This window comes from Mirounga angustirostris, unplaced genomic scaffold (assembly GCF_029215605.1).
Source record: "Mirounga angustirostris isolate CCGP_5_RB_7025 unplaced genomic scaffold, mMirAng1.0.hap1 SCAF_5, whole genome shotgun sequence".
Taxonomy (NCBI): domain Eukaryota; kingdom Metazoa; phylum Chordata; class Mammalia; order Carnivora; family Phocidae; genus Mirounga; species Mirounga angustirostris.
In genome coordinates this window covers 176668303-176686264 of record NW_026991713.1, presented here as the reverse complement: position 1 = coordinate 176686264, position 17962 = coordinate 176668303, and the positions used below count along the sequence as shown (strand labels likewise).

Genomic DNA, 17962 nt, shown 5'->3' with positions numbered 1-17962 from the left:
CTCCCCTGCCTGTGCCCCCCCTCCTTACCCGGAGGCCCCATTGTCCTCTCTGCCCACCGCAGTGCCCACCGGTGCCCACGGAACACGCGCTCCACCTTCCAAATCATTGCCCAGAGCAGCCAGCCCTCCAGCTCCCCAACACCGCGGGCCCCTGCGCAGCCGGCGGGCTCCCGGACAAGGGTGGGGCGGGCAGGAGGGCGAGGGGCGGGAAGCCGGGGCTCAAGTGTGTGGAGGCAGCCGTCCAGCTCAAAATCCTCAGCTGCCCCCACGCCGGGGGGCCAGGAGGAGCACACCCTGCCGCGTCTGCCAACGAGCCGGCAGCGCCGTACCTTCGAGACGTAGTACACACACTGCTGGAAGGCGTACAGGATGACCTCCTCCAGGACCGCCATGGCCTCCTCGCTGGCCGTCAGCGTGCAGGAGAACAGGGACTCCTTGGAGCCTGCGAGGAGACAGCAGCTCACGGTCACCGTGTGGGGACGCGGGGGGCGCCCAGTTACCCCCGGAGTGCGCCCACCCAAGCCCCCATGCTGGGTTTGGGGACGCGATAACCTAAGCCAGCCAGCCCGGCCGGCCGGCCGCACACCGACTGCCGCACCTTCCGGGGCTCCGGGGCTGAGATGCTGGCCGAGGCGGCCGGCCCCGCGCTTCCAGGCCCGGCAATGCTAAAGTGACGCGAGGCCCATCGGAAGCTCGTTACTGACTAGATCCCGGACCCTTGTCTACTGAACCAGCTGCCCCAGCAAGAGCAGATTCTGCCCCAGTTCCCCTGCAGCCACCTCTCACCCCGGACGCAGGTCAAAGGAACACCGGCCAGAGCTCCAAAGGAGACCGTCACTCCACAGAAGCGTGACGTTTCCAAGAAGAGAGAAACCAAATGGCCTGCGTGCCCCGTTCTGCCCCCAGCACCCGGGAGAGACTGCAGGGAAGACACTGCTCTGAGAGCAGGATTCTCGACAGCCCCGCTTCATGCAGGTCCCCCTGAACAACAGGCCCGGGTGGCTGGGCCTCCCCGGACGGGCGGGAGCTGAGCCTGGGGGGCCTGCCCAGTGGGGAGACGGGGCTGTCAGTGGATGCCCGGTGATGCCTTCCCTCTGGGAGGGGTTCTTGTAAAGGGACCCCAATACCAGAGAACCCCACCAGGGCGGAAATGTCCTGAGGGGCCTCCAGAACGCAGAGACACGCGGTGTCCCACCAGCGCTTAGCAGGGGTGCCCGTGGCCTGGACGCTCCACCTCGTCTCCACGCTCTCAGAGCCTCACTTCATCACAGGACCTGCAGGGAGGCGGCTGGGCCGTGCGTGTCCAGTGTGGCTACAGCCTTTTCACTACCACACAGCGTGGGCCCCACGGTCTAGGACTCTCGTCCCAGGGCTGGGATGGAGGTGCTGGGTCTGGTGGGGCCTCCCTGGAGCACGGGGACCCAGACCACCCACTGCTGGACAAACAGAATGGAAACAGCATGCGAGTCCATCAGAGACCCCACCCCTACAAACAGGGATGCATCCCTGTTCGAGGCACTTTTCTTTCCAGGGCTTGGGGCTCTCCCGCCCCTGGGCCCACAGTGCACCCCCAAAGGCCCCACTCCCCAGGAACCTGCCTGGCTTGGGAAGCCAGAGGCCTGCCCCCCCTGCCCAGGGTCCTCCCCAGAGCCCAGCCTGTAGGGTCTCATTTGGGACTGAGCCTGGTGGGGTCTGGCTGCTCCCGGCAGCCTCACTGGACTTCAGAGGAGAGGCAAATCAGGCAACTTTGGGGCCCCCGTGGCTTGGGGGAGCAAGGGGCTCTTACTAGGCCGCTGGGCTGCAGCACCCCAGGCCTACAGAAATATGCAAGGCCGCCCACTGCTGACCATGGCAGCTGCAGACCAAACACGACCCACAGCCGATGGAAGCCAGCAGGAACGGGGCCAAGAAACCAGTTCCAAACCTTTTGCCTAGAGCGGGGCCTGGGTGGGGGGCCTCCTACGTGGCCAGCTTGTCCGAGAAAGCCCACCTCTACCCGCCGTGTAGGCATGGGGCTTCTGGTGGGAGGAGGGATGGCAGAAAGAGCAGGAGGCCAGGACTCAGCAGCCACGGGGAGGCTCCCAGCAGATGCCACACGAATCTCTCAGATGCCCCTGGAAAACCAGCTGCAACACTTGTACCCATGGTGTGGGCTCTGCTGGGGTTTCCGACCAAGCTGACGCTCGCACGAGCCTCGCGGAGGGCCGGGGGCCTGCACTCCGGGCCCCCAGATCCACAGGTGCTGAAGCCGAGCCGCAAAGCTCCCAGAGAGCGCTCAGTGGATAAAACAGCCCCCACCCCCGATGGGCCCACCTTCCGTCTGCCTGTAGGAGGGAGGTGTCCTGGATAAGAGCTTCGGACAACAAAGATTGTTTGCGGAACGAAAAGGCGATTTTCCAGTGTTCAGGACATAACATCTGTTTTCAGAATTCTTCCCACAGAAATTTCCCGCTGAAGGTCAGGAGGCCGAGACGCGACTCTGACCTCGCCTCTGCCCTCTGCTGATGTGATTTTTCCTCCGAGCCCTCCAGCGCCTGCACCGCGCAGGACATTGTTTGTGGGACGCTCAGATCCGGCTGCGGCCTCCCAGCCCGCGGGGTCCCAGGGGTGGGCGGGGGCGGGGCCCCGGCCATCCGTGTGCTCGCCCCCAGCATCGCCTGGGCTGCACGACATCCAGGCCCCGGACCAAAAATAACTTCCTCCAAGAGCAGAGGCTGCAGCCAAGGAAGCGGAGCCCCCATCAGCCCCAAGTAGCCTTTTTAATGAAACAGACGCAGGGTCCCTGTGCCCAGGAGGCAGGCCCAGTGGGGCCCAAAGACCACAGCCTGTCAGCAGAGCGTGTGAAATCAGGGCAGACGAGATGGGGTGTCAGCAGGCCTCACCCACCCACCAACACTGTGCCCGAAAGCCAGGGAGGGGGCAGTTCCCCCGGCTGACGCTGCTGGGGCCAGAGCAGGTGGGACTCCCTGTCAACACCCCCAGCCCCCTGGCATCTTGCACACAAGGGCCGCATGCGCTGGAGACGAGCCAGAGGCCTGGCAGCCCCCTGGCCAACGCCACGTCCAGAAGAGGGGCCCCTCCGCTCAGAACAGCCGCAGGCCCCCAAGGAGACCAGCGGGTTTGGAGGGCGGGAGGCCCGGGCTTCTGGCAGCACCAGCTCAGGACAGCCCGGGCAGCGGGAGCAGAGCAAGGGCCCTGGCTTTTGAGCCTCACAGGGCAGGTCATCTGCGTCACATTCGGGGGAAAAGCCGGGAAACCGACGGCTTTAGGCGCAGGCCTTGCGGACAGAGTGCAGCAGGGGGGTCTCATCGACGCCTTGCACCACGTCCACCCGAGGGGAACGGGGATCGGGGCAACCAGGTCAGCAGGCCTGGATGCCCACCGGGACACAGAGGCTTCCAGAACGTTCCTCTACATATCCACAGAAGCCCAAGGAAGCTCCCAATGTCCCTTTCACTGAGAGGTGGGGCTAAGAACACACGGAGAAGCCATGAGGCAGACACACCCCCTCTGCCTCGCGTCACCCCACCACCTCCCGGCCAGGCCTCTTCCACTGGCTCCGCGGGGCCCGGCACCGGCTGGCCCTCCGCCCACCCGTCTGCACAGCTCCCGGGCGGCCGACCCAGCACACGGTAGGACAGCCTGCCCCGTGCAGACCCCCGCCCCTCATCCTCGGCCGCCAGGAGCCCCTCAGCTCTGGAAATCTAGCCCCTCCTGGGGGCTCGGCAGGGTCCCGCGCCACCGGGGCTATTTGCTCGGGGCTGTCCCACACGGAGCCCACGGCCACCCCCGGGGCATGCCGCTGAGCGCACACACGCCAGGCAGTGTCCGGCGACTAAGCCCACGGGGAGCCTCGGCCAGGCCCGGCCGGCCTGCCTGGCTCCCCTCCCAGCTCCGGGGGCAGCCTTCAGGGGCAGGGCCGCTGACCCCCCCTGCCCGGGACCACCCCCACCCCCCCACCACAGGGACAGAGGGGGGTGAGCGGCTCTGGTTTTGCCACAGAGCGAGGGAGCAGGGAGCAAAACCAGGCTCACCCACGGGAGGCTGCGGCCCCTCCCTGTTCTGCGCTCATTCCCGGGCCACGACCAGGCGCGCGCGGCTGAAATCCCGACTCGTCCCCCGGCTGCCCCGAGCAGTCTCTCTCAGTGCTGCCATCGCAGATTCTAACGGGCGCATCCCCTGCGGCAGAGTCCCTGAAGCCAACCAGCGCCCGGCAGCACCGGCTCTCGTCCCGGACACCGGCTCTCGTCCGGGAAGGGACAGCCTGGCCCGAGGCACTGCGAGCTCTCGGCCGGCCTCTGCAAGCGACTCACGGTGGGAGGTGCTGAGTGTGTGACACGACCGGGACGCAAGGGGCGGGTTTGCCCGACGGCCAGTGCCACCCCCCCGGAGGGACCCCGACACACACACACAGTGCCACCTCCCTCGGTTCGAGCGGCCAACTCCAGCCCGGACGGCGAGGGGACGGCCCGCTGCCCCGCCCGGGAGCGGCTGCCCGTGGTACCTGTGACGTCCAGCTCCCCCTCCAGGCTCTGCATGTAGAGTGGGCACTTCTGCTGGATGAAGTACAGGAGCTCCACCGAGTTAGACATCCAGAAGAGGATGTGCTGCAGGTCTGGAACCAGGCCGGCCATGGGGAAGCTGGCCAGGGAGATGGGCTCCTGGCTGCCAAGACAGAGGACCCAGAGTTACTCCGGGAGGGTCCCCCGGGAGGCCGGATGCAGCACTTGGCACATGAGGACGTTCCAATGGGACACCATATGGGACACCACCAACCCCACCGAGGCCAGGCTGGGAAGGCGGGTACACAGACAAGCCGTGGGACACGACAGGCCGGAAGCACGTGCCCTCCATGAGGCATAGGAAGGACTGCCAGGGCCCACGGCCCTTGGTAAAGGGCTCTCATAGACTGTTCTCACATCTTCCCTCTGAGACTGGGGTAACTACGGAAGGAGCGCGGAGGAGAGCTTGTGCAAATGTGTGTGCGCCCCGGGAGGGCGCGGCCCCGGCCTGTGGAACGAGGAGCAGGAGAGTCCGTGTGTTATTTACGTTAACGTAATTAACGGAAAAACCAAACAGCAAACAAACAGTTGTGGGAGGCACACAGGCAAGATTAGCTAAGAACTAGGTGACCGTAGCAGGAAGGTGGTTCCGAGTGTCAGTGGACCAGACAGCAATCAGAGCATGGCACTGAAGATTTGGGTTCACCGTTAGAAAACCAGAGGCTGCCCCTGAGATGGGCCTGGCACCACCCGCACACGCTGTCCACATGGACTCCCCCACCAGGGCTGAACCTGTCGCTGCAGCTCGTTAAATCAGAAAGCTACCAGGCACCAGGCCCGGGGTTGGTACCTTCCCGTCCCTCTGATCCTGGTTACAAGCCTGAGGGGCGGCCAGCTCGCCAGGAGGTCCTCCAGAGGCCCTCCTCCCTCCCAGGCCAACACCTTGAGGCTCCGTGCTCCCTATCTAGGGGACAATGGCGACGTCAGGGCCATCCACCTCCAGCGTCCAGCAGGCTCCGGCCAAGCCCAGACCCACCCCGGCCCCCTCTCCCCGCCTCTAGTCTCCCATGCACCAGCCCCTGGGACGCAGGACCTTGTGCCCGTGAGCTCCCGGCACCGTCCTGAGCCACCTCTCCAGAAGTCTGGGGTGGATGTGGCGAGGCTGTGCTCAGCTCTGGGAATTCCACAATTTCAAGCATCAACGGCCGGTCTTCTGGGCACGATCCCCCATCTCGTCATACCCGCTCAGCGGAGGCAGGTCAGCGGGCCGCACTGTGGCGGCCCCTGAGGATGCCCCTGAGCCCGGCGGCTGCAGCGGCCAGGACGCGGTCTCCGGTGCCGTCATGATCACACCACCCAGACGTGACTCAGGTTTGTCTGAGGGGGACACCGGGCTGGCTGTCCAGCGGTCCCAGGGACCTCCTGCCCGAGCAGCGTCGCTGTTGGCAGATCGTGAGGGGCAGGCCAGGCGGCGGCAGGGCATCTGCGAGGACAGCGCTGTCCCCGGGCCCGGCAAGGGCACAGGGCCCTTCGTCCTGCCTGGTGGGTGCCACAACAGTCAGGGACTCCCTGTCATTCGTGATGGTCACAGCCAGGGTCGCGGGGAAAGAGGCCCACGGGAAAAGCCACGGGGGCCATAGGGGTGGCGGGCTTGTGAGGCAGCGTCGTCCCCGAGGCGGGGACCTCAGGCTCCGATTCACACGTTCCTCTTGTGCCTGCGCTTTCGTTGTTCTCGTTGACGTAACTTCACCCCCGTCACCACAGCGTGACCTCTCTGTGCGCCCTGCTCCCGCGAGCGAGGGAAGGAGCTGGCCTCCGGCCGGGTCTCCTTGTTCTCACGGCTAGGTGGGTCTGCCGCCGCGCCCCGCTCGCCTTCCAGAGCCCCGGGTGCCGTTCCAAACCCGCCCCCGGCGCCCCCGTGCCCCTCACGCGTGTGCGCTCGCAGGCGTGAGGAGGTGCACGTCAGTAAGAAGGGATTAATCTGGCTCTTCGGGGCCTAATTCCACTGTGTTTTCAACATCCACTGCCCTTCGTGATTTTACCCAGAACTCAAAGGGACAGACCGGCCTCTCCTGACAAATAAACCACCAGGTGTTGCCAGCTGGAGTTCCGGTGCCGACTCGCAGCGAGGTCCGCGCCGGGCGCGCAGGCTGAGACAGCCACACACGGCAGCGCGCGGGCCAGCGGCGGCGGGGTCCGCCCCGTCCCTCCAGGCGAGTGCGAGCGGAAGCAACGATTCCGTGGACAGGACTTCCAAAACCAGACAAGTGGGATGACCTCACACAGCCAAGCTCCTGCACGGCAGAGGAAGCCATCAACTGAGTGAAAAAACGATCTACAGAGCGGGAGAAGTATCTGCAAACCATCCATCCGAGAGGGGGCTAATTTCCAAAATCTATAAGGAACTCCTATAACTCAAAAGCAAAAAAACTAACAACCTGACTAAAGAACAGGTTAAACACCTGAAGAGACATTTTTCCAAAGAAGACCTCCAGATGGCCAACAGGCTCATGAAAAGGTGCTCAGCATCACTAACCATCAGGTAAACGCAAACCAAAACCACGATGAGCACTCACCTCACACCTGTTAGAATGGCCATCATCAAAACGACAAGAGATGACAAGTGTCGGTGAGGGTGTGGAGAAATCGGAAACCCTTGTGCACTGCTGGGGGGGATACAAAAGGGTGCAGCCGCGGTGGAAAACAGGATGGACACTCCTCAAAAAATTACAAACAGCACTACCATATGAGCCAGCAATTCCACGTCTGGGTATTTACCCAAAGGAATGGAAATCAGTATCTCCAGGAGATATTCAGGCCCTACATGTTCCGTGCCGCACTCTTCGCGATACAGAAGATGTGCAGTCACACTAAATGTCCACGGATGGCGGAAAGGATAAAAAAAATCTGGTATATAATACAATGGAATGTTATTCAGCCTTTAAAAATCAAGGAAATCCGGGGCACCTGGGTGGCTCAGTCGTTAAGCGTCTGCCTTCGGCTCAGGTCATGATCCCAGAGTCCTGGGATCGAGCCCCGCATCAGGCTCCCTGGTCAGCGGGAAGCCTGCTTCTCCCTCTCCCACTCCCCCTGCTTGGGTTCCCTCTCTCGCTGTGTCTCTCTCTGTCAAATAAATAAAATCTTTAAAAAAAAAAAAATCAAGGAAATCCTACAATATGCTATGATACGAATGAACCCTCAAGATGTTATGCTAAGCGAAATAAGCCGATCACAGAAGGAAAAATATCACATGATGCCACTGAGATATCTAAGACGGTCCAACTCATGGCCTCGGAGGGCAGAACGGTGGCAGCCAGGGGGCCGGGCTGGGGAGGGAGAGACAGGAAATTGCTAATATACACTTCAAAATTTAAAAGGGTGGTTCTTTGGGCACCTGGGTAGCTCAGGCGGTTAAGCATCTGCCTTCGACTCAGGTCATGATCTCAGGGTCCTGGGATCGAGCCCCGCATCGGGCTCCCTGCTCAGCGGGGAGTCTGCTTCTCCCTCTCCCTCTGCCCCTCCCCTGCTTGTGCACTCTCTCTCTCTCTCTGTCAAATAATAAATCTTAAGAAAAATAAAAAAAATAAAAGGGTGGCTCTCATGTTAAGTGTTTTTTATCACAATAAAATAAATAAAAATAAATCAAATCAAATCAATGACTGCTCTGATACAAATTTTTTAAAATCTATTTGGGAAGCATACGGGAGAGAAATTATTACCGAAAACAAAATCGAATGCATTTTGCTAATAAAAACTAAATTTTAAGAAGTCCAAAAGATGTTTAAAATAACTCATGAATCAATTTAATCAAGTTAAAATAGAAATTATGCAAGAATACGGAAATAATAAAGAGGTTGATGGATCAGAAATCAAAGAAAAAGTAAGCAGAAACAACAATATTGGTCCTTTTAAACAGATGACAACAGACAAATCCCTGAGAAGACAAATCAAAGGAAGGTAAGAGGAAAGATATAAACCCAACAGGAACTAAATACATAAGAGATGAAAACAGTCCCAAGAGAAAATAAGGAACAATTTTATTCCAATAACTTCGAGAACGAAAGCAGAAGTCACCAAAATCAACACAAGCAGAGGCTGAAAACCAGATACACCAATAATCACTGAAGAAATGGGACGGGCCAACTCAGGAGCCGCCTGAGACCTCGCCTCAAACAACCTGACACGGGGAACCAGTAACAGATCAGGCGGCCCAGTTCAGCTTCTGTGAACCTTGCTATTAAAGTCAGACCAGGACAATGGGGAAAAAAATCCTGGATGAATTTGACGTATGAATTCAGATGAGGAAATGCTAATTAAAATGCCCACAAAAATCAGTATGCTACAACAGTCAGGAGCTACGAAGGGCTTAACCCCGGGGACTGGGCCGTGGATCAGAAGACCTGCTTGCACAGCGCCCGCACTCACGGACTCCGGGGAAAGGTGTGAGGATCACAGATGCACAAAAAGCACGCGGTGAAAGGCACCAGCCGACCGCAATTTGACAAGAAGCACAGCACAAGAGGATCCGAAGCCTGCGGGGCGTGATGTTCATAATGTGAAGTTCGGGTGTGGATTCTTGGGTGATCGACATAGTCTGTGCTTTTCCACGTTGGAAGTGATTCAAAAATTGTTTTAAAAAGAGGAGAAAGGGAGCATTCCCTGGGGATGGACCCAGGATTGTTTTTAGGCCCTAACGACACAAGTTCTAGAACACAGACCAGGCAGGAGCTGCTGGGGGGAAGGCCTCGGTTTCCCCGCTGAGCAGGCACTTAGGAGGAGGAGGAGGTACTTGGGGCGAGGCCTGCGTGAACTCCTAAAACCTCAGCTCCATCCCCTCCAGGCCCCAAGAAAGCCCTGGAAGCCCGCTGTCCCCCAAGCTGGGGGCGGGGCGGGGGTGAGGCAGTCACAGCTGCCCCTGGGCCCCCAAGGCTAGCCCCCTCACACGGAAAACCTAGCAGGCCAAGGCCCGTACTGTTCTCCCACCTCGGGCAGGCCATCCACCACCCTCCGAGGGGCCTGGTCTACACTAAGCTCTGCCCTGGTGAGCCGGGCGGCAGAACCTCAGCCTCCCCCTGCCGCCTCGTGCCTCGGAACCACATCACTCATCAGCAAACCCTTCTCCAGATGCCACTCTGACTTCCTGACGTCAACAGGAGCCAGAGAGCACGCACTTGTGAGGGGCAAGAATTGTGCACTCAACTTCCAGCCCGGGCGGGACAGCGGGGTGACTGCAAATCTACGCTGCTCCTGACCCAGGCTTCCATCCCTGCCGGCGAAGGAGGGCAGTGACGAGTCCTCCTTACCCCGTGCGGGACCACGGAGGACACATACGCGCATGTGGTGACAGCATGCTTCCAGAAGCCAGCAGCAGACACAGGAGCCGAGCAGACCATGGACCCAGCTGCGATGCAATGTCCTGCGTGGCCCCCCGCCAGCGGCGACGGGCAGGGACCACCCCCTGACCGTGGCATCTTGGGTGCTACCACACACGCACATTCCAGAAGTGGGGCGGCTGAGCTGTGGGCTCCACCCACACGCACACTCGGTCATATCGTGGGCGCTCTGCCGGGTGCTTTGTCTGCTCGGCATTGTCCTCAGATTCTGCCACGTGGACGAAGCACGCAGTGTGATCGTGCTGACTGTCGCCAAGGGTCCACTGCACAAATACTTGGCACGCTGCCACGGGGCACGTGGGTCGTTCCGACCTGCGCTTACGGACAAGGACTTAAGAGCACGCCGCCTGCCCCCCACCCCGTGTGCCGGCGCCTCTCCGCGGGGCCCCCTCGGGACTGCACTTCTCGGTGGCGGCATGGGCACGTCTTTCTGGCTAATGCCAAACGGCTTCCCAAGCCCCAGCGGCGGTGTGACAGCATATCAACGTGCTCTCTACGAAAACGGACGTGGGCAAACGGACACGGACTGCCCCGGCTCAGAGTCGGGAGTCGTACATTCTCCCAAAGAGGCAGGCTCGCGTTAGCACAATCCTTAGGGGAAGCGAAGGCAGGACGAGGCTCAGGGGCACCCTGGAAAAACTCCCCAAACCCAGCGCTTCCCAGGGGGCCGAGCACAGAAATGGAAACAGCCACACGGAGACAGAAGGACAGCGCGACGGAAGCCCAGAGCTGACCCCAGAGGCGTCGGGGGGGGCCCCCGGGGGTCTTGGCCCCATGGGGAGGTGGTCTCCCAGGGAACCAGGGGCCTAAGGGGGGCCGTACTTACAGCTGCGCCTGCTTCTCTGCCAGTTCTTTGGTTTTCTCCTACAATTATAGAGACAAAAAAGCAAACATGAGAAAAAACAGGACACCACAGGATATACTCAATGAGAACACCACCAAATCCACGGTACACCGTCCACATAAAAGCCACGGCACTACTGTTGCAAACATCCTGTACCGGGCGGGCTGTTGACGCGAAGCGAGGCGGGAAGGGTCATTTTCCGCTCCGTTCCTGAATATGACCTGCATACTTCCGGCAACAGACACGATTTACACCCAGCTCGCTGACATAACCCCCGGCGTGTTAAGAAATAGTAAAGCAGGGGCGCCTGGGTGGCTCAGTTGGTTAAGCGACTGCCTTGGGCTCAGGTATTGATCCTGGAGTCCCGGAATCGAGTCCCGCGTCGGGCTCCCTGCTCGGCGGGGGGTCTGCTTCTCCCTCTGACGCTCCCCCCTCTCATGCTCTCTGTCTCTCATTCTCTCTCTCTCAAATAAATAAATAAAATCTTAAAAAAGAAAAAAAAAAAAAAAGAAATAGTAAAGCAGGTCAAACATTTTACAAACACCAGAACGAAGTCTCGACTAACACTCATACGGTGACGCTTCAAACATACGCTTCCCAACATCAGCCGCCGGGACAACGAGTCCATGGATGTGTGCTTGCGTATTTACAAGTACGGTTAAACATCCTGGCAGGACGCAGGCTTAGCCAACATTTTCCGTCTCTTTTAATCAAGAAATGGTTCTTGCTTTAGTAGCAGGTTGTTATCTGGCTAAGCAGAGCCCCAGTGGCTGCCTCCGTTACTTGTTCTAGGATCTTCCCCTAGTGAGTAGGACAGAGAGCGCTTGATGCCCAACAGACAGACAAATGAAACATCTGGGGCTCTCGACAGACCAGGGCTGAAGCTCATGAACAGCACAGGGGGAAGCATGTGGGGAAGCACGCAGGGGATGGCCCGGATCCAGACTCCTCTATTTCTGAGCTCCAGACCTTGGATGAGCTTGTTCACCCTGACAAGCCTCGGTTTCCCCAGCTGGGACGTGGGGTACAGCACCTGCATCACAGCATCTGACTCACTAGGAAGTGTCTGGCCCAGAGCAGACTTAGGATGGGACGGTGGTCTATGTAGACAGTCACCGCGGGCCCCGGTGTGGTCAGGCTCCGCACAGCATGGACTTCACCTGGCCGGTGCACAGACCACACGAGGAAAGTGACCACACCAGGACAGTCCCAACATCAATCCTCACGGAAACCCTGGGAGGTGGGCTCGGACGCCCGCGATGCACATGGATAACTTACACAAGCCTCTGGACATGACAGCCCATGTTGGCTTTTGCTTTTAAAAGGTTTCGAACATGTTAAATGTGATTTTAATCTGAGGACTCTATCCAGTTTCTACAATCTATGCAGTTTACAGGCCGAGATGAAGGGGCGTCTCTTGGAGGGACTGCATGTAACTGCCAGCCATGCTCTGGGTCCCCGGGGAGTCCAGTCGCTGGGGGGGTGGGGGGGGCGGCGAGGGCTGGACCCAGGCAGCCAACAGCACGCTTGCCCCCGGCCCTGCAGAGACAGGCCGGCGGTGCCCCCAGGGGACGCCTGGCAGTGCCCGGAGCCATTTCCGGGAGGGGAGGGGAGCCGCTGGTGTGCTGGGTGGAGCCCAGGGGCACTAGCTGACACCTGACAGCGCGCAGGCGGACCCCGCAGCAAGGCCCAAGCACGCGTGGTGCCGGGCTCTAGAGACCCCGATGGAGGAAAGGGTTTCCACGTACAGAAGTCAGCCAGTCCTGTGCCCCCACCGCCGAGCTGACGAGGGCTCCACACCGAGGGCTGGAAGAAGCCCAACCTGCTCCTGGCAGAAAGCACGGGACTCCAGGCCATGTCACGGCTGGGCTGGGCCTTGGGGAGGGACATGGGACCAGAGCTGCCGATGCCACGAGGATACAGTGCCACAGAGGACACCCTGGGCTCCCTGGGTGTGCATAGGCAGGGCAGGCCGGCCCTCGGAGAGGAGGGATTCCTGACCTCCCCCACCAGGTGGCCACAGCCCCCCCCCCCCACGCCCCCCGCCGCAGCTCCCGGCATCCCGGTGACTGACCCAGACCGTCTCTCGGATCGCCTTAGCTATCTTGAGCAGGAGCTGCCCAAACGAGCCGGGCTCCAGGCGGGTGGCCGAGTGCTGGACGCAGAGGCAGAGGAGGAAGGCGGGCGCCAGCTTGTGGTCATCACCGCCGGGCTCGATCAGGGTCAGGATGCGCTGCAGCAGTGCATCCTCCACTTCGGGCTCGAACTCCAGGCGCAGCAGCCTCGGCCGCGGCAGGGCGGCCCGCGCGGAGCCAGAGGTGGAGGCGCCCCGGGCCCGGAGCGTGGCGCCGCACATCCTGCAGCCCCGCGGCACGGCGCTTAGTCGGGCCAGGGCCTGGGCAGGCAGGGGCTGGGCCTGCACCGGGTCCTTGAACAGCAGCAGGTAGTGGAGGCCGAGGGAGAGCAGGTCCCCGTGGCGCAGCACCACCGCCCGGCCCCCCACCTCCGAGAAGTTGACGGAGACGGGCGCCCCGGGGATGGGCTCCAGGACCAGCCCGCTCCCCGCCTGCTCTGGGCCTGGGGGCTGGTGCCTGCGGATGGTGCAGTGCAAGGGCAGGATGTCAGGGGCCGAGAGGCTGACGCTGGGCTTGCTGGAGGGGGTCCTCTGGCCCACCATGTGCTGCTCCCGGTTCAGCAGGTACACCAGGCTGTCCTGAAACGCAGAGCCCAGCCTCAGGGGCAGGGCAGCACCTCGCGCAGACCCGCCAGTGGGAAGAAATGAAAGCGTGCCCCCGTCTCTGGTCACCTAGGCCACGTGGCCAGGACCGCCATCCTGGGCCAGCCCTGCCCTGGAGCCCTTCCTAACCTGCTGCTGGCCCCCAGCCTGCCGCACGTTGGGCGCCCACCCTGTCCGCAGGGGTGGAGGCTTCCCAGAGCAGCCTCGGGGGCACACCAGACACCCAGGGATGACTCTAGCGTGGACACAACAGAGGCCAGACAAGGGCCGCGCTGCGCACAGACCCTGGTTCACAGGCACGGCCGAGTGTCACCAAGCACCCCCACCCCCGCCGGTGATCTGTGACACGCCGTGCACAAGCATCTCCTCTGTGGCTCCCGCTGACCAAGGGCAGATGCCTCCTCGTGAGACAGAACAGGGACAGGACTGCAGCCTCTCCCAAAACCCTAATGCGATGCAACGCTTCCATAAAGAAAAAGCTTCCTACGAGAAAACTCCGGAGCCTGCATTTCTGGAGCAATAGGTCTTAGGAGCGCATAAAACAGGATGTCAACTGAGAGCAGCGAGTCAGCGCTGGGCAGAACCCGTGAGATCCAGGCCACACCCGTCTCACCAGCTTGGACCCCAACGCTGGCCTCCAAGCGTGCGCCGTGACCACCGGGAGCCCTCAGCTTACCTCTCCCTCATTGAAATGCTAAAACGCACACCCAGGAGTGGGGATTTAACACACTACTGAGACATGCAATGTATGGAAAAGCACGCTGAGTACGCAAGTGCCAAGAAAACCCTCACCTCTACTCCTCTGCCCACCTGGTTCTTAAAGAAACCCTCCCGACCGCCCCACGGAGAGTCCGCCTGAGGACGCCTGCCCTTGCGCTGTCGCCCTTGGGCTGGAGCATAGGCCCCGGTAAAGCCTCGCCCGGAACCCTCGGCTGGCCTCCTGTCGATTCCTATGGCGTGCAGGCGCCCGGCCGGGCTCGGTATGGCGAAGACCCGAGCACCAGAAGCCACAGCGCCTCACGGCGTGCACCGCCCGAGGGAGCTCAGCAAGTCGGCATGAACAGGTGAGCAGGGAAGGAAGCTCCGCTCCTCCAGCCAAGGGCCCCGACAGGAGCGGTGGCAAGTGCTGGCCTCCTCAGACAAGGCTTCCCGCAGCGCACGCGAGGCCATGTGCCACAGGAGTCCGCCCAGCACCCACCGTCTGGACAAGGGGGCGGACCTGTGTCGGGGTCCCCAAAGCCAGGGCACGGCATGGCCCCAGGCACCATCTGGAAAGTGGCCGACCGTTCTTTGAGAAGGAACCTGGTATCGGGTGAGCCCTCTCCCCACCACCTCCCACTGTAGCCTGGACGGAGAGTGCTCTGGAAACAAAGCACAGGGAAGCCTCCACTTCCTCCAGAATCTGGGACGGCCCCGCACGGTGGTCCGCACCACCCCGTTTCTGCAGCCTCATCATCATCAGAGCGACTGGCCGCAGGAGCTCAGGGCTGACTTAGCTAGCGCCAGGAGGAGGCCTTCTAGCCTGAGAACTTCCCGGCGGGGTCCCGGTGGGCAGGCGGGGCGCGGGGCCTCGGGGAGGGGCAGGCTCACGTGCTGGGGGCTGTAGCCTTGCAGGAGCAGCAGGTGGGGCGACTCGTAGAGGGAGTAGCGCATGGTGTCCTGGCCGCGCTCCTCGGGGCCCTGGGCCGTGGCCGAGCTCAGGCTGCTCTCGCTGATGGTGCGGCGTAGCCGGGGTGGGGGGGGGCTCCGGGCACCCCCCGAAGCCAGGGCTGGGGTTCCCTTGGCACGGTGCCGCTGCAGCCTCCGGGCTTGGGCGTTGATCCCTGAAACAGAAGCAACACGGGGTAAACAGTCAGAGCCTAACTGAGGCCCACCTCTAGGCGCTTCTGAATTCAGATCGCATGGACCCACTTGTCACACCGGGCAGTTTGGTCAACAGCTGTGGAGAAGCGCGCAGGACTCCACCCTTGACCCCATCCTGGCAAGGCCAGGGCCCCTCTGGGCTCCCCCTGAAAAGCAGGCAGCCCAGCCAGGCCGTGTCCCGAGGCTCCTTACAGGAGCCCATGACCCACCCACCCAACCAGGCACAGCACAGCCCCTCCCCTCCAGACGCCAAACCCACGGCAGCATCGACTTCTGCCAGGTCACTGTGCCAGGGGGTCCTGTGTGTCGCTGCACTGTCCCCCGAGCCCTGCCGGCCCACCAGCGTGTGTGTGCGTGTGCGTGCATGCCTGTGGGGGGGGGGGGACAGCGCGTGTGTGCACGTACATGAGTGCATGCTGAGATCAGGTGAGACGAGAACTATGCACAGTCCCCCTGCCCCCCATTTACAAGGAGGAAGGGGTCCTGGGCCAGGTGGTGTGTCTAGGACAGCACGGCTGCTCCTTCCCGCGGCCGCCCCCACCACGGCCAGGTCAGAACACACACACACGCACGCAAACATGCACACGGACACGCACACGCATGCACATGTGCCCCCCCATGAAAGAGTCTGATACATCCAGGAAGTGGTCTTTTAAACAGACGCTGCCGGAAAGCCGAGAAGCCAGATGGAGCCAGGAGGCCAGTCTCCCGTCACTGTCAGGGCTGACCCTGTGTTTGCTTTCTGAGCCCTCTGCCGACCCCCCTCCACACAGCCTCCATCCCCCCCACCTGCAGCCTCCCTTCCTACAGCCATTCCACCCGGACTGGACAGAGCCAGAGGAAGGGAGGCCGGCTAGCCGGAGCGAGGCTGCTGCCTTACCTGACCCCGGCGCTTCCAGGAGGAAGCCAGCTCGTCCGCAGCCCGCGGGAGGCCGGGTCTGCAGGAGGCCAGGCGGGCGGAGTGGCGGCTGAGCGAGGCTGTCTGCCTGGCGCCTGCTGCTCCCCGCCTGCTGCAGAGCCGGCCAGCGGCTGGCAGTCTAGGGCAGGGGGGAGGTACGGCGGGGAAGCAGGGGGTGGGGAAGGGAGCAGCTGGGGCCAGGGGCGCGGGCGGGGATGGGGAGAGCAGGCAGGAGGAGGCTGCAGGCACAGGGAGGAAAGGAGGGGAGCAGGCAGGAGGGAGCAGGTGGAAGGAGGAAGTGTGGGCCAGGCGGGTCCAGGAGGGGTGGGGGGAAGGCAGGGGAGCCGGCAGGGGCTGGTGGGGCAGATGGAAGCCAGCCTCCCGCCCCCCCAAATGCCCTGGCCCACGTGCTACTCTTAAGGATGACAGACCCCAGGACTTGAGGCAGCCTTGTGTGACCACGGGGCTATCCCTGAACGAAGAAACATTAAAAAACCAGTCCAGAATGAAGTTCTAGCCCCAAAGCTTTCCCTCCATCTAGGACGGAGCCATAGGACAGGATGAACCTCAGAACGACCTTCCAGAAGTCCAGAGCCTGAGAAGGTGGTCCTTTCCTCTTAGATTCCCAGGGGTGCCCAGCGGCCCCCCTGGATGAGTCCTGAGACCAACACCAGTGTCCCCTGGACTGCAGCCACACAGGGGAGCTCCCCGCCGACTGGGCCCCTCTGCAATTGGGCTCCTACCCCCCCCGCCCCCCGGCGGACGGCCCTCCCAGTGTCCAGAGCCGGCTTCTCTGACCCCACTGTGGAAAGCAATGGTTCTCACCCTGCCCGTGCTCAGACCCTCTGGGGGAGTTTTAAATACTGCAGCTCGGTCTGGCTCCCAGGTCTCCTTCCTGGGTCCCGGGGCAGTCAGTGAGCACTGACGGGCCAGTGGTACAGGGACCGTCAAAGGCACGCGCCAAGGGCAGCACGGCTCGGCTGCACACAAACACGCCCACAGCGCCCCGCGGACACGGGCCTGACGCGACCCCGCGCACGCCCTGCCCACGGCACAGCCGGGAGGACCCTCATGCACGTGTGGACACCCATGCGAGGACACTGAATGGGCCACAGGACCCTCTGGGGGAACTGTGGTCACAGGATGAAGACGCTGCAGGGGGAAAAGCGGGGTCAAGTGTGCACCCAGAGGTGGGTGGAGAAAGCAGCCTGGAGCATAACACGTAAGGAAGGAGACCTCTGTTTACATGCTTCAAAAGCACAGAAAACATCCACGCATGTTGCTCACAGGTTACCTAATGCGCGTGGAAAGCTATTTTTAAAAAACGGATAGAAAAGACGCACAGCAGACGGAAGAAGTGGCTGCCTCCCAGCGGGGACGGCGCGGAGTCTGGGGCTGCATATGATGTAACGGACCATAGCTCGCACGACACACACAATGCCCCAGAACGCATCTTTATATGTAACTGTATACAGACGTTTTATTTAAGAAAACTCTAAATCAATACGATACAAAAATGTTAGGTCAATCCTGGGAGGAAGTTATAGGTGTCAGTTACATTATTCTTTATACTTTTACTTCTTTAAACTTTCTTAAAGTAAAAATCCTACACACCTTGCAGGCCTCCCCCAGGCATGTGACCCGCCTGACACGGCTGCCGGACATGCACCCCAGCCCCGTGCCCAGGGAGCGGCTCAGAGGAGGATCTGTGGCTTCCAGAGGGCT

At 61.4% G+C, this 17962-nt stretch overlaps 1 protein-coding gene across 2 annotated transcripts in view; it reads right to left on the bottom strand.

Annotated features, from left to right (window-relative positions):
* RADIL (Rap associating with DIL domain) overlaps nt 1-17962 on the bottom strand; it is a 61274-nt gene that overhangs the window by 8842 nt on the left and 34470 nt on the right. Inside the window, exons 3-7 of one of the 2 annotated variants that reach the window (XM_045875885.3) lie at nt 15067-15299; nt 12814-13452; nt 10722-10759; nt 4505-4665; nt 330-442 (exon numbers count right to left, since the gene is read on the bottom strand). In XM_045875885.3, the coding sequence (XP_045731841.1) occupies nt 330-442; nt 4505-4665; nt 10722-10759; nt 12814-13452; nt 15067-15299 (1184 nt within the window). The remainder of the gene's footprint in view (nt 1-329; nt 443-4504; nt 4666-10721; nt 10760-12813; nt 13453-15066; nt 15300-17962) is intronic. The other variant, XM_064593359.1, reaches the window with a different exon arrangement.